Here is a 25,057-nt window from a genome sequence, read left to right as displayed (position 1 = left end):
ATTGCTTGCAACTGGAATCGGCTAAGGGAAAAAAGATAAAAGGGCTTGTTTTCCCAACTTCAAGGATTTCTTATTTAGACAATAAGTAATAATAGTAAAAAAGATATATTATTCGGTACTTTCGTCAGAATTATTCGATTTTCTTGCAACATTGCATATATTTTAATATTTTCCAATCAACCTCCCTGCTTTGGGCTAAAATTTGTCAAGAGCGAGAAATTAAACTTGTACCTGATTTGAGTTTCTAAAAAATGTTTCACAATAGCTTTAATAAAAATAATAGATTCTGATACAATATGGTGTTTTGATTTTGACACAATGTGGCACATATCCTTCTTTGATATTTTACAGGGTACCTGATTAAAAAATATCCTGCTATTGATTTCGTAAAAGTTTTCCGATTCGTATGGAACATAATGTATGCTCTTTTTGAGATTAGAAACTTACTCCTAATTACTTGAGGTTAAAATTAGAAAAAAGAGCGTGAATGAATTAATTTCATTCTATTAAAGCTTGATAACAATAATTTTATTTAAAATTATTAATTTTCGTTAATCATTGCGTAGCTTTGTTTTAGGCTTTCCAATTAAGATGTTTGCTTTTGGTTGGCATCAATCAGAGGCCAGGGGTCAATTCTTCTTCGACTTCATGAACGTTTATTCGGACAACTTTCACAATAAATAAGAAAGCAGCTGATTTTCGTAAAACAAGGCATGTGTTTTCTTCGACACCTAAGAATTTCTCTTGCAGATTTGGATAGAAATTGGGGCAAAATGTAGTGTAAAAATCTTAAACTAAAAAATCTTTCGGTACTTTCTACAGTACGCAGAATATTTAGTAAATATTTATAACTGCTCCCTTAGACCAGTCTTCTTCAAATAGTTTTGGTTCAAGTATCGATAGTTTTAGAATACACCTTACAGGCTCCCACAACCTTCTGACATCAGCACGTGCATTTAATATTTCTCATCTAGAAAATATTCGGAGACAGACTAGATACTAGTTATGATGTCAGTTCCCGCCATCGGCGCGAGAGGTACCCTATAGGAAACTGAACCAAAGTACGGCTCAATGCTGCTATTTGCGATAATGTTCGCGAAAAACGCTGATAAACATAGGTTAATTTGATGTCGACACTTCCGTGAAGAACGTCAGAAGTTATCTCCGTGTGCACAGTTCAGAGTTTGGAAAAGCAGTCCTCAAATACAGAGTTGAGTTACACATTAAGTAAAGTATTAATTTAATACATAATTTATGGTTTATGATGTACTGCGATAAGTGAGTTAGATTCTTTGAAATGTAACATCAACCAGAAATAGAATTAGATTCGTATAGTTATATATTTCTGAAATACAATTGAAAACAATACATTAATGCGGTACATTAATTACATATTTTCCTCTTTGCAGGAAAAGAAGAATCAGAACACAGGAATTACATGCATAGAGATTCGTCGATTCATGTAAGTATTTTAAGGTATTCCAAACAGGTAAATACTTCCTTAATATAGATAGTTTTTAGTAGAGATTAGCTAATAGTTTATTGATTAGGTTAAGCGTAGAAAAGTCATTTATTGCAATTAGTTGTCAATGATAGTAGTAGTAGTAGTAGTAGTGATTATAACATAGATTGAAATATACGGTTTTATTGTAGTTTAATGACAAGTGAGGTATAATTTAGAAAAAGTTTTAGATTAGGTTATTTCGTACTAGAAGTCAGGGTTTTGTATTCCATAACTATTGATAAAAATTATAATGCTCCATATATAATACAAGGAATGTTAGTCAGTAATTCATAAAATTCAAGTGACGGAATGTAATTTAGAAATCAGCTTAGTTAATAAGAGTATTTAAATGGAAGTAAGGATAGGTTTAAGAGAAGGGATAGATGTGCTTGGTAATCTTTATAAAGCAGTACTGAATATAGAAAGAGTATGTATTTTGCATTTGCATACTAATTCATTTTAAAAGTATGATAAGTAATGTATTTTCCCTTACTTATAGCTTCCTAACACGAATTTCTGGTGGTTCCACTCCATCCATTACATTCCATTTTCTTTTGCAAGTTTCACCGTAATTATCTTTACAACGATCTACTATATAAATACTGTGGCGCAGTACATAAATATAAATTGTAATTATACCATAATCTTCATAATTACGAGTTGCAATCGCAACCTAGTATAATCTTAATAATATTAATATCTTATTACAAATTCAATCTTGATATGGAAGAGGTAGGATATCAACATTGCATAATACTTCTTAAATTAAAGATACGCAGTAATAACATGCAATTGTGCGATATCCTATTCATCGAGCAATCAATACGCAAAATTATCAGTAGAGTAAAGACGTTTGCATATACAGTCTGTTGATTAAATCAGTTACCACTTAATATCCTTCGTTCTTAATGAATCAATGCACTACCTGAGGTATTCAGGAAAGATATAAAACTACCAAAATTTAAAATCACTTTTACTAAGAATTTAGAAAACATTTTAGATGGTAAAGACATTAGTATATAGTGGCATGTGTTATGGGAAGAATGGACCTTTTCATATAGTGCAATTACTGTTGTATCGTTATCTTATTATCCCAACCTACAAAAATAAACTTCAAAATTTATTAAAATCAGCTTTACTTTTCTGCATATTTATTTTGTTATTTTAGAGTTACCAGTTTCTGGATTAACTTCAGTTTCTGGATCGTATATAATTATTTTGTTTTCCCCTTGCTTTGGAGGTTCACGGAAATCTTTTCTGCGTATATTTAATGTTTTAAGATGTTGTAAATAAAATTGTCTTTTCAATCGGGTTTTATTAATTCCAACATCTGACAATCGAAAAAATAAAATTAGTAAAATAAGAATTTTTGTTATTTTTTTTTACAGCAAAATCTTTGTGTTCATTATCTAAATCGCTTATGAAGCAAATGAAAACGTTTAGAATATTAAAACTATTAGAGAAATAAAATGAAACAAGTACCGCAATTCTGTACGCGTACTAGCGAGGCGTTACATGTTTTTGTTAAAAAATCAGGAAGTTACGTCAGTGAATAGTCGCCAATTAATATGTCTATTATCACTTTTCCATTGATTACCTCGAAATGTGTGAAACGCATACTGAAATGAATGAAAATATTTGTCAATTTATTAACTCTCCTGTCAAAGGAATCTGCAATACTATGGAAAAGGAGATTATACTTTTTTAAAGAACAAAATAATAATTGCAAAATGTTTATTATGCACAATAACTTGCATATGATGGGTTCAGTGCACAAGGAAATCAAGTCCACTTTTTCGTCATATTGGACATATTTAATCCTTAAGATCTCTATCTAAAGCTCCTTTCGGAGCTTAAAAGATTCATGTACAGATATTGTAAATAACTCTTATGATGTATAGAACAGCGTTAACTTTTTCGGGTACTTCGTGTCTGCCTTACTAAAAATAATACGAAATTTACCATAACATTACCAATTAACATTATTATTTAGTTTTAATAACTGTATGTTAAAACTATTTTGTTTATTACAAACTAAATACAACTATTATTTAAAAAGTAGTTCACAGGAAACCAAAACAATATGATACGTAACCAAATGCAGTTGAGTTTGTTCCTCTACTCGCTGCCTTAACTTAGATTTCAGGGAAATTGTTTTTCTGGCAACACTGTAATTTCTATGGATGGCAACAATGAACATTCTTCAGGTTCATATTTCCTGTTGTAGAATATCATTATCTATGATTGTGGTAACTTGCATTTCATTATCTCCTTTCACTGATGAATAAACAAGCAAAAGAAAAATGGCAAATTTTGTATTATTTTTAGTAAGGCAGGCTCTTAAGCGTACCGTACTCTTATTCTCATGACTTCGCTAGTTAATCTTCATTTCCTTACGCTTTGAACGCCCTATATGATGCATTAGTTTTCGTGATATGCTTATAGATGTTCAGTTTGTAAAAAGGATTAATTAAGAAAGTCAATATAAAATAACAACACGGAAAACATGTGTTGAAATTGTTTATTTACCGTGTTAGAATAGAATAACAAATCATCCTTGGTCATAAAAATCATTCTGCTACAGTTATAATTTATAGGGCATGCCATAAAATTAATCTGAAAAGGAGTTCGGGCGTTGGGATTTCTATGGACTTCTTTACTGACATATCATTCGTAGCTAAGAGATAATCACACCTAGCATTGAGCTAAGCAAATTATGAATTTTTCTTGAAGCTATTGACCATTAGATATTAATGAATGTTAAGTTGATAGATAAAGTTTTAACTTCGAGTCTATTAGATATCTAAGAATGGGCACTGGAAAATACTTGTTTACATCCCATTCTAGAAATAAGAGGTGTTTTAGGTAACTAACAGAAGGACTTTTGCGTTCTTTCCGACATTTCTTTGAATCGACTAGCAAGTAAACGAACTGCACGGATTTTTGTAATGATATTTGATACTGAGAGAAGAGTTTGTGTTACCAGAAAGCTGAGGGAAAAAATGAACGAAAACAAATTATTTCAGGAGCGGGGTGGAGACTAACAACTTTCATGGAATGGATGAATTTAAAGTTTATGGGCGCTTTAAATCGATTTAAGTGGGTCTAGACTTAGATGAAACTTATTTAAAGCCACATTTGAAGAAGATTCCGAAACAGTTATTTTGTTTTATTTTATTTATTTATTTTTTTACATTTTCTTAAGTAGAGAACAACTTATGTAGTATCAACTTCTCAACTTTTGGGAAGTTTATTTACCTTGGGGATGTTTCGGGGGATCTCAACAAAGTTAAAGGTGTTTCAGATACTCACCTCAATCTTGCATCCCATATGTATGTGGTACTAAATAATTCTATCCGACGAAGTTTCGGAGCTTTTCACTTAATAACAAATTATGCCAGTTTATGATTTAATTTTATTAAACCTAAATAATTTGCAATCAATCAAGGAGCTACTCCTAAGGTGCCTGTTTATCTACAAAGCACAAATTAAATGAGAAATTTGCAGGTTGTGGGAAATAGCACTACTGGTATTTCTCGTTCCCACGATTCTCTGTTCGCCCTGATTTAATATCGGTAATCAAAAATATATTAGACTGAAGTAGCTACACACGTTATTTACACAATTTTCATGTTATGTACTTAATTTCTATTTAAGTTATACTTAGTTGCAAGTTAATTCGCATATGAACATTTATTTCGATTCCTACGTATTTCTTTAATATAAGATTTATAAATAACCTGTAAATTTTACAGATATATTTCTAAACTAGCATTGTACTGTTTTCTGTACATCCAACAACAAAAGTATCTCCCCCTAACTGCTATAACTCCATTAAATTGGGTCCAGTACTTTTCCTGATAGTTCGCCTAGATAGATACAACTCGATTTATACGTAACTTTTCAAGCAGTTGGTAAACCTGTGGAGCACTGAAACAGACTTTTGCTGTAGAGTTGATACTCAAAAAAAATTTCTTCATCTTCCGATTACTTTCTATTGTTTAGAGCATGTTCTTCAATGAGTGCCATATATCAAATACAATATATCTTGTGTTTATAATGTATTTTTTCACTATATATTGCATATGACAAGAAAGAAATAATATTGGTCATACATAAGTTTAGAAAGTGGTTGAAATGAAATGGAAAAAGCAAATCTGAAAAAATTGGAGAAATTTTTTTTAAATCTTTATTTCCATTCATTGTTTTACTCCAATCTCTTGCAATTTTTCTTATTTCAAAATCTCTTTCCTTCTCTATAGGAGGAGATGTTGCTCATCACGCTGAATGAATATGATTGAAACTGAAATTGAATCATGTTAAAAAGTTCGACCTGCTGGGATTCGAACCTGGATCTTCTGCTTGCTAATCCAAGGCACTGACCACTCACCTACGCTATCAGTTCATTTAACTTACTCAAGAACTGTTAGCTAGCTAAAATCCTTTCATATAAGTATAGACGAGCCACTGAGGCCCTATGAAGAGATGATCATTATTTAATTTTCTTCATCCAATTTTATTGTTAGGTCATTGTTATTGCAATACTATTATTTCTTTATTATTACTTACATTCATTGCAACCTCTGTCATTTCACAGATTCAACCTGTTTACATAAGTTATTGAAACGTAAAAGAAAATCTGACTCGTTCAAAAGATACAGTTATACGCGTAAATTACAAAAGATATAATTTTCCATTATACGCCGCAAACTCAGACTATCTGACTGTAAAAATCCTAGTGTGGAACAGAAAACCATTTTACACAAAACAAATTTAATCTAGCGTACAAAGCAGTAGTGATTTGGGAAAATAGTTTGTTAGTCATGTGTTCGTATGTTGAAGTCCTGGACAGGTCAATTTTTGGTCCTAACCTTCCTGGAGACTGACAACATTTCTTTGAATAACCATTTATCAATTCTTTTCTTTTCAAATTCTTTTAGGAAAGAATATCATATGACTTGTAAATGTAAAACGCCATTGCTGAAAACAAGGTATTACGTATCTTCACTATTCTATTATTATTCTCTCGAGCGCGAGGAACCAGGGTTGTTTTTGATAAGAGCTTATGTGATTCGCTTTACTCATTGAGTTGTGGATTCAGGGCTCAAATTTTATTGTTTGTTGAAAGGGACGCTAAATTCTAATTAACAAACTACAGTATTATCCTCTGAGTTGTAACATAAAATCATTCCGCAATGTTTTCTTAACAAATAGAGGAGTTCATTTGTTTCTTGATATTCATTTTGAATTGGCAAAATCATAACTTTTGTAGAAATGAATGAGGAAATATGTAAGTTGTTTATTATAATTATCTTGTATAATACCGATTTCCACGGAAGACTGGAGTTTGGCTCGAATTAGAACTCGAGTACTGTTTTATATTCCACTTTAAAGCCCTGTCTTCTATAAAAAATAGTGTTAGAAATGGACACTAAATCAATATTAATTAATTAATTAATTTAACACAGTAACAGATATGGCACAGTGCGTTGTAGAAAAATAAGAGTAAAACTGAATATACGTAAGTTACGATTTGATAATATGAGGTTCAATACAAAGTATTGAGCCTTTAGAGTTCAAACTTCAGAAGAAAATAAAGTAAAACAGATTGAATATGTGAAAAGATAGACGTTTCAATGATTGTAAGTAATAATAAAGAAATAATTGAATTGAAATAGCAATGACCTTTGATGAAGAAAATGAATTAACTGAATTAATGATCATCTCTTCATACGGCCTTAGCGGCTGGCACGCCTTGACTTATATGAAAGGATTTCAACTAGTCAACAGTTCTTGTGTAAGCTGAAGGAACTGATTAGAGTAGGTGAGTGGCTAATGCATTGGGTTAGCAAGCAGAAGATCCGGGTTCGAATAACAGCAAGTCGAACTTTCTAACATGGTCCAATTTCAGTTTCAATCCATATTCAGTGTGATAAGCAACATCATCTCCTATACAGGAGAGAGATGTTATAATGAGAAAAATTACAGGGAATTGGAATAGGACGATGAATAGACACAAAGATATACAAACTTAGTTCTTCCAATTGTTTCAGATTTGCTATTTTCAGTATATTTTAACCATTTTCTAGCTCATGTATGATCAATATTTTTCTTTCTTGTCATAAGCAGTATGCAGTATGCAAAATCTCTAACAAGATATAATTTCTGATATATGGAACTCATTGCAAAACAGGGGCTCAGTGGTAGAGCGTTCACCTCTGGTGCTTGGGGTCCCGGGTTCGATCCCAGCCCCCGCCATGTGAACTTTGTGGCGGACAAACACCGTGTGAATGGGTTTTCCCAGGATTCTCCCGTTTCCTTCCACTTTCTTCATTCCACCATTTCATTCATTACTCATCATCACCGTCTCCTTTAGCCTAACCGGCATAACCGTGGGACGTAAAACTCAAAGATCCCATTTCATTTTTCATTGCAAAACACACTCCAAACAATAGAGATTGATGTTAAAGTGGAGAAATTTTTTCGAATATCAACTACATAACAAATGTCCGTTTTAGTGCTCCACAGGCTTACTAACTGCTCGAAAAGTTACATGTACGTTGGGTTGCATACATCTAGGCGTTAATACGTAATACCAGCATATGAACTGTTCATAATTTAATTGAGTTACAGCAAACATGAGGAAATACTTTTTCTGTTGACTGTACAATTGTAGTAAATTAAGCAGTAGCAGTTTATTATAGGAAAAAACTGATATAAACGTAATTATTCAACATGTAACTCGATTGGTAAAACGATAATAATAATTAAACAAATTACTAAGTGATTTTAAAGACTGAGTGACATAGAAACATAATTCACTAGACCAAAGTTCGTGAATGACGTTTCCTAGTACGGGAGGTTCCATAACAGGAAAATAGTAATGAAACAAAATCATCATTGAAATTTTAGGTAGGATCGGGAAAAGATTATGAATCAATATCAGCTAAACATTTGTGTACATGTAATAATTACAAAGAAAGTTCATTTTAATTACGATCGTACGCAGGGTAATTGAAGATCAAAGCTAGTGAAAAAGTATAATATGACGTGTTTTTTTCTCTGGAGTAGGGTACAATCCACCACTAACTACGGGGAGATAGGCATGTCTAGCTACTGAGTTTATTTAAGAAAAAGCTAAGTAAAAATTTATTATTAGCTTGTCCATAATCGAGGGTACTTAATACAAATGTGGAAATACTATGTTCTTAAACTGAAAAAAGTTTGTAATTCTACCGAGTAAGTTCAAATAAAATGTTTTTACTTATTTGTCTAGAAATACAACTTAGATTGTCTTGAACCTTCGGAAAAATTTCTGGAAATGAATAAGATAATATGAAATTCAGTATGTATATTTATCTTTGAAGGGTATGATTTCTGAGATTTCCGTAAATTAGGTTCATTTTTGTAAAATTTCTATTCCATTTTTTTTCAAATATTAACTAAAATTTCCCCTACGTTTTGGAGACTCAAGCTCAAACTAAATTCACAGATCACTTCTCTAGCAGTTGGAAAATAATGTGGAGGAAACTCGTTTTACTTTGAATCAAACAGTCATTATGATTCTGGGTAAAATTTTATGAAACCCTAGTTAGTCTACCTCTTTAGCATATATACCGAAATGAAAATTCCCACGATAATCAAGGAGTTCAGGCAGAATCTCTAATGTTAAAACAAGGTTAATATTAAAAAAATAACACTGATATGTCCTGTTAATTTATGTTAAATAATTTATTAATAAAATGAAAATAACTTACTTGTATGTTTTCTTTATTCTCATCTCGTCCTATATCTCCATTCTGCTGTTGGATAGGGGCACCTCCTATTTTCTGGTTCAGTTCTTGTGCTATCTATTAAAAGCAATAAATATTGATTGAATTGTGGTCATAAAACTTCGAATTATGTCCGAACATAGTATTCTATTAATAAAAAATATAATCCTAATTCTGAAATGGAAACATCAAAAGTCATATAGGTTTTACAGCAACTACTTTACTTTACCTGATTTCTTTATGACTAGATCAATGAAATCTCAATGAAACTTTTAAGCACAAATTTTGTTCTAAATTTATCCTATATCAGAACCTACTTCTTAGATATGATATGGATAAAAAGTACTCTGACGTATTTTGATAATAAAATTCGATGAGATTGTTATGTATACATGTAAAGTAATATTATTGCACTTTTCATACTTATTTGAGTCCAGTGAAGCTACTTTGAAACATATTTGTCCTTGAGATCGCAAGAAAAATGACCTCAAAGTTAGGATAATTATATTTATTTCGAGTATCATCAGCAGAGGATTGATATGGTGATCTGAAATTGCAGAAAACTGATCCATAAAATGAAACTAAAATAATTGGAATTCATCTTAAAATTAACGAGAAATTACCTTAAATTTGCCATAGTTGTTCTAAATTATGTTTGTTTGATTAATCATCAACTGAAGTTCTCAAATGTCACTAAAATTTATAAGAAATGTCACTAAAATTTATTGGTTACTGAGTTATTCTTTAAAATATGTTTTGGGTTTCTACGAGCAATTAATACATATGAAATAGAATAATGAACTGAAATTATTTTCGAGACGTTTCCATATATAACGAGACAGTTGTTTCAAATCTAATTCATCATATTAAAATTTGTCCAACTTTAATGGGCAGTAATATGTTGATACTGAACTCCAAAAAATTTACAAGGAAATCGTCACGAATGTAATTTATATCTTCTGTATTCCGGAAGATAACCGTAAAGATGCATAAGTTTATACATTATATATGACTGAACATCACTTGTTTATTAACATTCGTTTGGATAAATTTCTTTCAACACCAACAGAAACAACTGGGCGAAAGAGTACTTGAAATATACACATAAATCATTGAGAGGAAGATTTCAGATTCGGATGAATTGCATACAGTCAACTTCTCAACACTTAATTCCATATACATTTGTTACACACATACACAAAATGAATAAAAATGTCCACAAAAAGTTTTAAAATGACATAAAGAGACCTTGAAATTATATTTAAGTTGTGTACTTCATGAATAAAACTTATATAAGCTCGCACAATGGTTCTTGTAACAGAAAACGAATTTTAAATGTTAGTTAAATCGGGAACTTGATCATCAAGGAAATAATAACATACTCTTAGTTTATACCAAACTTTCTCAATCTATTTCGTATCTCGATGTTCTTTTATCACATCGTCTTGCCAGGGATTCCATACGTAAATTCCGGTTTGTAATAAGCTTTCTGATTATTGCTAATTTAGTTTCATATCTTTTTTGAAGTATGAATATAAGATATAAATATAATCAAAATAACAAATATAAATTAGTATTTAAAAATATGTTTCCACTATTAGATCCTAATTATTATTATCATTTCACCTCCCTTTACAACTCCCATGTATCTCTCTTGCGACTCCCTAGGGATCCCGATACCAGGTTAAAACACCCGCTCTTTATTGTAATTTAAATGACAAAACCAGTAGAACGATCACTGAGATAAAATTAAACATGACATGAAGGATGCTGAAAACCTTTGTTCCTACTTTTCGACTTCTTTCAAGATGTTGTCTAAATCAAAAGACGACATTACAATTTCTCTGTGTAATTAATTTCCCAGTAGCTACGAAATACTACTCAGCAAAGTAAATTTGATGTAGGCTATGTTCATTGCTTAGTTGTTATATAAGCCTATGACATCATAACTTGCGCTGAGGACGTAATCTTTCACAATGATAAACACATCGACAACATAATTATTTCATTAATTCGTGTTTTCTAAATACTAAATAATTAGACAGATGAATTTTAGTACTATTATTCGATTTTCACAGTTTTTTAAACATATATGTAGGGGAGGGAATGAGTACATAGAAACTAACATTACATAGATTTATTCAACATGACTGCCTCTCATTATATTCTGCAAGATAATCCTATCAGAACATACCATGAACGAAAGAGACTAAAGGTTTTATTGTATTGAAAGATTTTCGTTCATTCTTAAAAAAGCACAACTACATTTTTATTAAGCCATAATATAGAAAAATATGCAATTTTACTTCTATAAGGACTACTCTAAGATACGAACATTTTAACATTAGTAAGTTAAAACATTTGCTACAAGTTTTGTTTTCCGAAAGAGACTAAATGAAAACACAAAGTTTAATTAAAAATATAATTCTATTTAAATCTAATCTACATCAAATCTTTGTCTACGTAATAACTAGCTACTTCATTAACAAATCTACTTCAAGCAATATATTACATTTCTCACTGATATACCAACCATATATTGAATTAACATCTTTTTCGAAATTAAATGCTAAGTTCATAAAGAAATGTTATCGATTAAGCAAATTTATGTTACCTACCAGTACCATATTAACAGAAATATAGTAACTCAAAATATTCCTAGATAAATCTAGATTTAGAAAATGTAGTTTTGAAGCTAAGGGAGCAGAATATAATATTACCTATGTACAGTATGAATCTGGGACAGATACCATAGCTTTTTGTTAAGAGTTTACATAATCAACAGTTATACATCTGCAGTCGTAAATATAAATCGAAAGGAGAATGAAACTGATATATTTGATGAAAATATTTCGATAAAAATAGACTCATGAAATCCATGAATACTAGTAAAATATGTCTATTTTCCTATAGAAATGATTAATATTAAATTTAAATGATCATTTATTGACACAGATTAATGTTCAAGGCTCCAACTTTAAGATAATGTAAATAAAAACGTAATGAAAGCTAATATTAGAAATAATTTCATTTACAAAAATAAATTGAAGGAAAATCAGATTGAGATGTTTTTAATAAAGCAGAAGTTCAAGTATATTTACATTAAATATAAGTAATTAAACGACGTTTTTTATGTAAAAAAACTTCATTCTATATTAGAACACAAGAAACTTATTTTTCATTATATGAGATTTCAGGATACCTTTTAGAATAAAAGAACTTTACATTAAATACTTTTTTAAATAAGTGATCAATGAAATAATCTTTGTGAAATATATTTATATATTCGAGGTTCAATTACTGTTTGATTTACGAAGTTACCATGGTAAAAGAAATTGTCATACAGCTTTGTGTTTATGTAAGATACAGTACAATTCAAAAGATCAGTATGGTACATCTAAAAGGTTCATTATCTGTATTTGTATTTATGTTGATATTTCTTCACCTTCATGCTATCCAATGACACACTCGTTACTATTCGTCAGCACATATTCTTAATACTGAAACAATTGAGATTATTATGTTTTTCAAAAGTTCGTAGAAAAATGAGTATGGCTTTGAGAGTGCGTACTCTTATTTCCGTTATATTAAAAACGTGTCATATGCTTCTTCAAATTATATTTTTTAATAACATTGTTTCGCAAAATATACTGATGTTTCCGTTTCTAAAATATTTAATTAAAATAAATTTAATTAATATAATTTCTTGAGTACCTATTACAACTCAAGCATATTGTTATGAGTAAAATACTTCATAAACTTCAAAATTGCTTTGTCAATTACTTTGTGCAATAGCACATTTAAGCTTTCTTGCGCTCACTCATAGCTGAAAATATTACGCATAAAACCCTAACTTTTTTCTCTACAACATATCTAAGCCCCAGTCTTCGGTTAGATGTCCTCCATAGTCACGAGGTTTTTGTTCCATTAGTAAGACCATGAAGACTTCTTCCGATGATATTAATTATAACTTTGGAAATCGACAAAACTACGTAGCATTTTATTATAATAATTACGTCAAGTATAAAAGATTTACATACATAAAACCCGTTATAATACAACTTTTAGAAAATTAAGCTTTAAATGGTAAGACATTGACACATGTGGGCGTATAAGAATCGTAGTCAAATCTCTATCTCTAACAAACAATACTGATTTCGTTGAGTTTCTGACAATGCCATAATTTCTAAGAATAGCGTGGAAACCTGTGCTTGATTCCCGGTAGGATTATATGTGATCTGGATCTCACATAGTCTGTATGCTCACATCTTCTAGCCTCGATGAAGAAAAAGACATTAACTTCGAAGAAACAAACAAACAAAGATGAGATACTGATTTCAGCATAATTTGATATTTTGCATTTTTTAGACTTTCAACTTTCAGATTGTTGCTTGCCCTCAACAATTCTTATCGCTAGAAGATTACAATCTCATTGAAAGCTATATATAGCCTAATTGAGGGTTATGATTCTGTCCATATAAAGATCTCACCAAAATTTGCCGGAGTATCACAAAAAGGTTTGTCACGCCTTTGAATTTTAAATTTTTAAACAAATACAAACTTTTACGGCATAGAGCTGCTTTAAATTTGACCCCATTCTTCCTTTAGATCGGAATGAATTGTTAGTCATTAATTAAGAGTGCACTTCAACTTAAAAATAAATACGTAATATTACCATTCATTTGTATACCTTTAAAGTCAGCATTATTTGTTTTAGATACATCTAATCACATAGTCTGGAAAACATACGGAGTTCGTAAATAGTTTAGTTATTCTTCTACCATTTTGTGACTACACTCCTAGATGAGCCTGTAAGGGACATATTTCCTTAGAGTCAAAATGAGGAAAAGTATATATTTAAATAATTAACGATTGCCTTGTCTAAGGTGTGCGTTAGAAGATTTGGGTTAAGGTATCCAAGTAGGGCCACTAAATGAGCAAAGTACGAATAGGATGATCAATTACTTTCCCCTAAGATAATAAAAGACGTACGGAAAACTAGAAATTAAGGAGTTGAAATGGATGGATAGAGAAAATTAGGATTGGGGATATCACGTACAGAAGTACTGATTTTGGCCAATCAAATAAAACTTTACTAAACAAAATCCTGGAAAGTGATACAAGTAAATAGTCCTGAAATATTCAGATATGTGCCCCACCGTGTAACCGTGTAACATGTCATTAACTTTCAGAACCATTTACATATATTTAGATAATTTCCTTTGCCTTTGTTTCAGCACATTGTGTGCAGTGAATTTATACTTGAAAAAACATTCTACAGAAGAATAAAGATATAAAAATCTACATGCGACATATTGGAGTTATACGACATTATTCAGTATTTTGAAGGAAGAAAAGCGCTGAACATATCCATTGGTGCATATATCTTATGTGAATGCACATTTTTATGAAAGAATATCAAAGGAGTAGACAACAATCCTGGTATTTTTAATATTTCACTCGGGAGAAACTTTTGATTTCAGTTTATCCATTAAAATTAATTGTCTAGCCTGGATCCAAAAAATCAATAATAAATCAATTTCAATTTTTGTCAGCAGGAATCAAGTAAGTAATATTTGAATTTATAATATGAATTGTTGTAGATAGTGTTACATTATAAAAATACAGATAATGTTCTGTTTGAGAATGATGATCATTTTCAACTTGTAATCTTAAAATAAATAAGGGATTAATTTCATCATCGTCGATAATTTTTGCAATTTACATAATTACTTATGACAAAACTCAGTAATATAGGTAACAGAGACCAAGATCGGAAGATATAAAACCTCAATTGAGTTAAAGGAAGGAAAAAGAACTTAAACAAAATACGTAACTCTCACCTTGTTTGAAACTTTCAGAAAGAGTATTTATTGTAAAAAATAAACCCATTTTTATGTTTCTGGGAGCAGGTTCGAGTAATAATAAACAAAGCTTATTTTTATACCTTAATAGAATGAGTTCTTAATATAATTTAATAAGTGAAGTTTTTATTTTAATGTAATTGTATTTATATAATATTTTAGTATAATTTTTATTTTTTAAAAGCAGAGCGGAGTTTCCTCAACAACTTCGAGCAATTTCTCCTTAAATTTCCGTCAAATTAAATAATAATAATAACAATCATATTAGTTACAAATATGAAACCAAGAACTTTTAAAGATAAATATCGGTGATACTGACGAATATGCTCCGACACAGTGTTTTGATAATTTGCTTGTTAGTACGTTTGTCTAAAATTCTAAAATGGCTAATTTTTAACACTACTTATCTGCTGCTTAATCTAGTATTTCTTTAAATTATACTTTAATAGTTAATTCCATACATACAATAAGTAGGTTTATAGCAAGTTAAAAAAATACCTACTACAGACAAGAGACAGGGAAGACATACACTATAACAAATGGTTAGTCGGTGAGAAGTTATCTCCATTGGTTCATGCAGTAGGCTGAGAGACACAAGACGAGGGCTACCTTCAGACTTTGCCACAGGTGAAACAAGTTGGTTGGGGGTAGAGAGTGAGGTCTCTTCGCCCCCTGCGAGAGCAAATAGGATAAAAGGGTTTGATCCGCCAAGTCCTGAAACAGTAGAAGCCATATTGGTTTAGGATACAAATACATTCACTCACTCGCCACACATAGATGTCTTTAAATCATCAATATATTTATTATTTTGTTTATTATTACATCATTTAAATATTTAAGGTAAACAAAAAAGAATTGAGCGATTATAAAATCTTAATAAAAAATGGCGCGTATGCAGTATAGTAACATACAGAAGGTTTGTTTAAAACAATGGTAGTTCAAAGTGTTCCTAGTCGGCACATAAAATCGGCAGTTAATAGCACATTAAACTGATAGAACAGCTCTGATCTTACAGACAATAAAGTAGTTATTATCAAGAGGATTGATGTCTCAACCCTATTGGCAATAACTAGGTATTTAGACTCTTTAACACACACATGATAAAAAATAGTATATACTCGAAAGAGTCTAGCACAAAAGAGAGAAACAGCAAGGCCAGGAGATTTTGTAGACTAAGCTGTTAGTCCCTTGCTACAAATGTTTTCAGAAATATCTATACTTGTTCATGTGTGATAAAAGGAAAACAATCCACGTAACTTCGAGAGTGAAAAGATGGCGGAGAAAGAATATAACGTTTAAGGCACACTTGATTCGAATCGCTCTTTGAAGGTTAATCACATCTTAAGGATCTGAAGTTAATCGAAATATAAGAATAAATTCTAAAAATTCTTGATTGAGTCAAAAGTGGTCTAATTCACTCAAACAGTTCTAGATTATTTTTTAAAAAAATTCAAACTTAAATACACCTTTAATTTCAATACGAGTCATTTATAAAATAAAGTAAGAAAATTTTGATTAAGGAGTGTAGGATGTATTTACTTTTAATAAAGCAACCAAAGATATGACCGAAACTACTTTTTGAAACTAAAAACTTGATTTAAAGTAATATGCTCACATGGATGACAACATTATCAATTGGACAATTACCGTAAGTGCTTCAATCTATCAAAAACATAAGAAGATTGTAAACTTAAACTTCAAAGTCAACTTTGAAATATAAATCTAAAATTCGATTTTAAGAATTGTACGATTTTAAGAATTGTCTTCATCCACGGAGATTATAACCAACGTTGCATCTTCTGAATGAGTAGCCATAGGCATAAATAAACCGATACCGATTTCCAAAATATCAAACCGATAAAAGCAAAGAGCATGCGTGTTTCTTTGCAAAACTCACCAATCCGAAGTCTTAATTTGTGTTTGAAGACTGAAACTTATTAAAGTTACTACTTTCGAAAAAAAGTCCATATCTCCGAAATTTCCTGGACTCTAGACTCATTTTTTTAAAATACAAAGCCGAACTCTTTATTTAGTTCTTCAATAGTAATAGAATTTTTACAATTTTACATACTATAATCAAAGTTTTCAAAAATATTGGAGCAATTAAATTCTCCATTGTAAATAGATCTTTATTCAATCAATAGCTTCGGAATGACTGACTTCAAAACTCGTTATTCCACTGACGCGCCTTGAGCCATGTCACAGATAATGAACTAAAATTTTATCGGCACAATTCGAGCTATAAGGGAAGCTCATTATATAGCTTATTTAATCTATTAATTCTTGCATACAGCTTTTTAAAGCTGTATGAAGCTTTCTTCCTTCAGCTTATAGTAATAACAATTTAAATTTTTACCTATCCGACTTCCCTCAAGAGCTGCCAGTGGTTTACTCTGCATTTATTATCATAATACTGCCACTTGTATGACAATTCTGTAAAATTATTTGGTGCTTGCATGCCATTGTATAAATCTTTATTTTATCTACTTTCTCTGAGCAATAACACATGTCACACAAATAAACATTTACTGCATACTAGCATTTTATTGCTGAAAAAAATTTCGCTTATATTCATTTTACACTTGCAGCTTAACAATAAACTGAAATTGCTCAATTCTTCTTGATTCACCTCTAGACTTAAGTAAATATAACTGAGTAAACTAAAAAAAAGCAATTAAAAATGGTTAAAGCAGAAAAGCAAATGATATTGTGAGAAATGTATTATCATTCATATTATGAAAACATAAATAGAGGTTATCACCCTCAACTGTTGCTGAAAATATTAATAATAAAAAGTAAATAATAAACTAGTTATCTATCTTAGTTTTTATCACTTTTGAGATTTAATGTGCATTTTTGATTACCTTGAAATTATCATTTTGAACACTAATACAGAAAGCAAACATACAATAGTCATGAATGGAGACAAGAATCTTGAAATTATATATAAAACTTTGCTGTGGGTGAACCTGGATTCGATTCTTTGTGCTTGTGCAATTCTTTCTTCTTATTTAGGGTTTTGAGGTAATGGGCGGCGAGCAACTTAAATTAAGAGGCAGAAACCTCTGTCTAGAACGCCAATAATAAAGACATTGGAAGTCGGTATGGCACCTAACTTAATATGCGCCATATGCCGAACCATAGTCCTTCAAAATGCTGAAAAGTCTCTTCGCAATCCGATTTTAGAGTCGACACTGACAAATATCTCCAGTTCGACCAATAAGACTACTTGGAAACGTAATGTCAAGTTGTCTGGTACGTTTTAAATTCGTTCCCGTTGAGAACACTGTCGAGAAAATGTAAATATTTTTTCAAGCCAGCCATCCTGAGGTTTTTCTGGGTTTTCTTAATTCATACGAGACAAGTGCCGGGATGGTACCTAACATATAGGTTCTAGGCCGCTTCCTTCCTTCCTTCCCTTCTTTAGATAGTGTGATCACCGAGGGGCGTCATTCTTCATACGTGTACGTGACTGGCTAACATGGCTGTAGATGCCGAAAGCCCAGAAATCTAATTACTAATTTCTAAGTTTTAAATTCGAGTTGCCTGGACCACGAATCTCATAAAGCAATGGGAAGAGAATATGAAGGGAAGCCATAAAACTAAATTGTTTGTGCGAAGTAACTGTTCCGAATACTAAAAGATTTTGGAAGATTACAGGAAAGAAACGGTTTGCTGTTCTATTCATTGTTTCCTATCGGCTACAAGTTACGGATTTGTAAAAAAAAAAAAAAAAAAAAAAAAATCAGGTGCCTTTCTAAGTTACCTTCCATTCTATAATAATGCCAACTTTGAGACTTGCGTTCGTGAATAGTAACTAATATCATTTTTAATAGAAATTGAAAATCAAATAGATATTCTGAAATCAGACTGGTTGTATTTGAAACTTAGCTAAATTTACAATTTTAAATATAGTTACTTTCTAACTTATCCTGGGTACTGCATTAATGTTTCAAACAGTCACTATGGCTGTTTCCATCTACAGTTCTTTTGTCTGGACTGAAAAGTATAATCACTTAGTAGTTCGATTGATTTTTAGGGCCAGGAGAAGACTTGAGTATTAATCATTAAAATCAGTATGTAGAGAAGAAACCATATAAGTGAGAGAAAATAAGTTTATAAAAATGTTTTGAAGCTTTCCTGATTATGTAAATTGAAAATATCGTCTGGGTAATGAGTCAGATGAATTCTGTTGAATATTTCAACATTCAGAGAATAAATACCGAGTCCATTTTGAGGTAAGTGTAAAGATATAAGACAGTAAAAGTAGAGAAACCAGGTCTCTGAAAGTCAACATAGTTGGGCACTCAGCTACCCATTCTAAAGTTAAATTTTCTATCTCGAGAAGACACTACCCCGGATTCTAAGAATTTTAAAAAAATAGACAAAAACGAGATATAAGAGGTTTACTTTTGGAGCTCAAATAAAATTGGGCATTCTTGAGTGAAAATCTGAAATTTATAATCTTGAATTTATGATATGATATCACGAAGTGTGATAATCGTTCCAGAAGCAGGAAAGGAGAATTTGTTAGAAGAAAATCTACGAACTCTCTTATTTTCTTAAAGGTGATTGTATAAAATTCGGAGAAGAAATGGTGTACAGTACAATATTATTTATGCATAGGAAATCAAGTTAATGATGAAAAGATACGTTTGTTTTATGTACTAGTCTTTAGTTGTTGTTTAATGACAATGAAATTTATATAAAGTACCCATATATTGTTTATATTTTACCAAAATAGCTAAGGACCATACTCTTCCTCTTGTTTCTGAAATTTCTATTCGTTTTACACTGATTATGTATTGTTGAAGTCAGGATAAAATTTCCAAGGGATAATCACGTTAAAGTTGTAGAAAATAATGATCGAATGATAATTCATATTCAGGAGAAAAAGAAATATAAAATTTGACAGAACTAGGATACATATTGGAGTACAGAATTTTCACCTCTTTTTCATGGGGAAATGAGGAGTTACTTGAATTAGCTTATTGGCTACCTGGGGCTTGGTGCTTAATATATAAAGTACCATAAGAGCTTCACCTGACCAACATTTGCAATTCTTTTACAAACCGACCATTTTTTATCTGTTTCGACAATTTTTGAACAAAATATAAGTGACAACACTATCAACAGGTTGTAACGAAAATTTAATAAATAAAATAATTATTTGAACAATTTTAGTTGCGAGAAAATTATTCTCTAGTCATTAAATCATTGGTACTTTTCAAACATAGTAATATGGCTTCAATCGGATCCCTATGGTACTTTACGCATTAAGATGTGGCAAGCGCCGGTCTAAAAAACAGGAAAAAACACCGCTGGTGTGCTGATCACCTTCTGCTCCTCCTAGGTTCAGAATCAATTGCTTATGTACCTCCGGCTAGCCATAATCTTTCATGCGCTATAGCCTTAGGGAATTTAGTTAATCTTGTTTTACATAGGGTTAATAACACTTTTATCACAGAATCAGAGATCAGAAATTCACGTTTCATTTTAAATTACAGCCTTACGCAGTGCCAGTAAGGTTCAACGGGAGTAAGCAATAAGTTAGATAATTTTGTATGCATATTATATTTAAACTGAAACACGTTGCAAAACATCATCAAGTAAATCAATAGACAGTACTTTGTAAAACCAGAGTTAGAAACAACGTAAAAAGTTATGTTAAGGAAGACCTGGTAATGAAGTGAAATATACACGTTTCTTATAAACTTAAGCGAACAGAAAGTTGATTATTACAAAATAAATTTCAGATACAGAAAAGTGTCTTCGATCTGAAAAAGTGAGCTTATACAGGGAGTAGCCAAAAAAAAAAACTAAAAACACTTCATACAGGACACGTATGTTCGGCCCTCCACTGTATAAGACGTGTTGCGGTTGTCGATCGTTCTTTGTCTTTCAATGTGTCATGTGTACTTTCCTCTTCCGTCAGCAGTGACCAATTCACCTGTGAGTGTCGTGGTGTGAAAGTGGTGCATTAAAATGGGCGACCTAACAGACTTCCAAAGAGGCATGATCGTTGGTGCCCGTCTGGTTGAAGGTTCAGTGGCAACAGTGACGAACATTGTGTGGGTATCGAAAGGCACTGTGTCCAATGTCACGAGGGCATACACAATTCATGGGCAAACGACGTCTGCAAAGCACAACAGTAGTCGAAAGACAATCCTGTCAGATAGAGACCGGAGGGCATTAAAACGGATTGTAGCAGCTAAAAAGAAGACCACTGCAATGAAAATTACGTCTGAACTCAATTCCGGCCTACAGAACCCGGTTTCATCGAAAACAGTGCTACAGGAACTTCATACAATGAAAATTCATGACAGGGCCGCTATCGTCAAACTCCTGGTAACAGCAGTAAATGCGAAGAGGCGTATTCAGTGGTGCAAGGACCACAAGGCGTGGACTCGTGAGTAGTGGAAACACGTAATGTGGTCCGATGAATCGACCTTCACCTTATTTCCAACAACCGGTTGTGTTTACGTATGGAGAGCACCGTCGCAGGCCTATGATACAGACTGTTTGCTCCCAACTGTAAAGCATGGGGGTGGTTCTGTTACAGTATGGGCAGTGATATCGTGGTTTTCTGCAGCTCTCATCATAGCCCTACATGGAATGATTAATGTTAAGCTGTAGGAGGAAATTTTGGGGGCCCAGGTTCTACCCATGGCCCAAATATTGTTTCCTGGTAATAATGGCATCTACCAAGATGATTTGGCACCCTGTCACGCCGCACAAACGGTGAAATCATGGTTTGAGGAGCATGACCAGGAGCCACACCTCCCATGGATACCACAATCACCAGATCTGAACATCATTGAGCCATTGTGGTCTGAGTTAGAAAGGCGTGTTCGGTCTCATTACCCTCCACCAGCATCCCTTAAGGAACTGGAGCATGTTTTGGAGGAACAATTGTACAAAATTCCACACACTACGATTCAGGAGCTGTAAATGTCCATTCCACGTCGGATTCAAGCTGTTTTGGACGCAAAAGGAGGCCCCACACCATACTAGGTATGGTTTACAAACTTTTGCAAACTTTTTAGATTTTTTTGTCCAGCCCTTGTATTTAGCTAACAATTCTTATTAAACGTATATAATTGTTGTTTCAGAATCTCAAGTATACTATTGTTTTCTAAATTAGGTATGAGAAAGATCTTGATAAAAGTGACTAAGCTTTGAAAGATACTTTACGAGCATTCAGAAATAGCTATTATGCAGGTGCCAGTTTCATTTGGTCTCATCATGAATTGAAGACAATAGAATGTAGTAATTGACATATGTACGCAGTAGAGTACTTATATATACGTGGTATTTTTTTAAGAAACAAGCTTCATTATGAATGAAACACACAAAAGGAAACCTATTGTGATTGAAAACTAACAATTTACCTGTGTACTGCTTGTTGTTCTGGACTCAACAACAGTTGACTCTGATGTTGCTTTGAATCCTGAATCAGTCTTCTCAAATGTCTGTAATAAAACAGAGAAAAAAGAAACAAAATAAATTTTCTCATTAAGGTATATAAAGATGCTAAATATCCTTTACCTAATTATAACGTAATCATTTACAATTGACCAGTTCATGGTTATTGCATACCAATATTTGGCATTTTGGAACAACGTTAAAAAGCATAATTATAGGGACAAAAAATTCGGCACAAATAGGAACAAAAAATGTGTTCTTTCGACGATGAGTATACTTTGGAGGAATACATAAATGAGTGGTCTATGTAAACATAGAATACGTCATTTCGTAAAAACAATACTCCATTTTCAAAATATTCCAGAAGTGTTGTAGGAATAGTTTGCAGTAATATGGGATATTCCAGATTATATCTAGGTAATACGGTTGTATAGAGTAACACTCTTCAAATGAACTTCTCAAGCCTGAAAATTAAAGTTTCGTTGCATACTATATTTATGTAACTCAAAACTATGCCAGGGTTTAAAATTAAATAACGTGTTACGTAACGCTTTATCCATTTTAATTTATTTATTTTTGTCCTTTTGTTTGTGAGTAGTGGGACAATCTTTTGTCGTGTTAGCAACTCCCTAAGTTTGAGAACTGGATAAATGAAATTTTTAGTCAGTGATATGTGATATGAGAAATTGCTTTTACATGTGTCTGGGAATTTACATTTTTATTTTTTTAATTTTCGTAATTTTCAAAATAATGTTGTAGAAAATTACACACTTTGGTCTTTATATGATGATTTAGTACCTGTAAAGTACTGTAAAACAGAATGCCACTGCTACTGAATTATTATTTATTACAGTATAATATAACCACATGTTATATAATGTAATAATTTATTGACAAATTTAACCTTAAAACAATATGACCATTGGAAGTGGGGGTATATTTTGGACAATATATTCTTTAGTATACTAGATCGCTATGCAGCGGTGTAGACAGCTAGTTGCTCTAGGAAGCATGACTTTTCAGGGTAGGCAGAGTTTTCATATATTAAGTGCAAACCGGAAGTTTTCTTTCAGAATACGCGTATAATGAAACTATTAATAGCTTACCATACATAGATACATACATATATTAACACACATACATAAGTAATTACATATTATTATTTTCAATCTGCTATCTTATTGAAATATGGATCTAGACAGTGCGTGAGGTTAGAATTATAAATTGTAGGAAATGTACTAATAATAACTGTTCATAAGGAAAGAAAAAGGACTATGGAAGTTCATTTATTTGACTTCGCTTTTATATGGGTATAAATGAAATAGAAAACACTCCAAACAAAAGATAAAATCAAATTCAGACACTATTGTGCAGTAGTATAGTAATGAATTTGCATCCGTGTGTATTCAATTAGGTAAATGAGTGTAACAAAGTGGATGATTAATTTCAATTGTTTTTATTGGTTTAAAATATTGACGTGGTTTATTTTTTTTTTAAATAAAAGCTTCCATATTCTATTACAAACATTCTTCATGTACTATAACTATTAAATAGGTTTAATAAATACTTAAAAGACAAACCTCATTTGGGAGACCTGGTTTGTATTGGTCTCCCGCACCGGTGGCTACATATCTGTCACTGTTATACGCAAATTTCTACATTATCCTCTGGTTTTGTATTATTTTTAAAAAGGAAATTACTTCAAATTTAGAGACCCTCTTCTGACCATATCTATTGCTTCAAGTAGATCAAGCAACATTACACGTAATAAGATATAAAGACTTTTGTAATTCTCTACCTGTGATTGTTCCACAGACTTTTGATCCGAGATGACTTCTGGCTGAAGAGCTTCATCGATTTCTGAGATGATTTCCTTCAGAGTGCTCTTGATGTCCTCCCTTTGGATCTCACTCGGAGCTTCTGTTGACGTTACTGTGGATGACTTCTGTTCCACACTCTGGGATACAACTTCCATGCTACCGTTTTGCACCTGTTGCGGGGCATTGAGGGCCTCTGGTTGGGCAACTTCTATCTGAGTTTCTGACCCTTGGATAACCTTCTGTGTTAGAGAAAAACAAGCAACTGAAGAATTGATGCTCCAAGAAAGAAAGAAAGAAAGAAAGCAAGAAAGAAAAGATAAACAAAGACAATTACATATATAGAATAAAATTAATGACAATTAAACATTAAAAATAAAGTGTCTATAACAGTAGAGTGATAAATAAGTTTTAAAATACAGGACAATCATTTCCAACTGGCATGTGTGATTTAGGAGCATACTTTTATGATCGGAATAACAGCTGTAAGAATTAGGTGGAGTAAATGTGGTGGGGATGAGAGTGTGAATGGAATGAGACAAGTGTTGGCAGTGTGCAGATAATAATGGATGTTTTGTTTCTCCACAAAAAAAAAAAAAAAAAAAACCTTCAAAAACTTTGAAAGTACTAAATTGCAAGTTGAGATGTTTTCCTGGTATAAGTTTCAATAAAGGT

At 31.8% G+C, this 25,057-nt stretch overlaps 1 protein-coding gene across 7 annotated transcripts in view; it reads right to left on the bottom strand.

Annotated features, from left to right (window-relative positions):
• LOC145693937 (uncharacterized) overlaps positions 1 to 25,057 on the bottom strand; it is a 299,148-nt gene that overhangs the window by 144,779 nt on the left and 129,312 nt on the right. For 6 of the 7 annotated variants that reach the window (XM_081770111.1, XM_081770138.1, XM_081770130.1 and 3 more), the window contains 4 exons: positions 24,364 to 24,624; positions 22,532 to 22,612; positions 15,750 to 15,854; positions 9,262 to 9,354 (listed from right to left, as the gene is read on the bottom strand). In XM_081770111.1, the coding sequence (XP_081626237.1) occupies positions 9,262 to 9,354; positions 15,750 to 15,854; positions 22,532 to 22,612; positions 24,364 to 24,624 (540 nt within the window). The remainder of the gene's footprint in view (positions 1 to 9,261; positions 9,355 to 15,749; positions 15,855 to 22,531; positions 22,613 to 24,363; positions 24,625 to 25,057) is intronic. The other variant, XM_081770126.1, reaches the window with a different exon arrangement.

This window comes from Thermobia domestica, chromosome 1 (genome assembly GCF_964235325.1).
Source record: "Thermobia domestica chromosome 1, izTheDome1.hap1.1, whole genome shotgun sequence".
Taxonomy (NCBI): Eukaryota; Metazoa; Arthropoda; class Insecta; order Zygentoma; family Lepismatidae; genus Thermobia; species Thermobia domestica.
The sequence above is the reverse complement of the archived record's forward strand: the minus strand, read 5'-3'. Positions and strand labels throughout refer to the sequence as shown.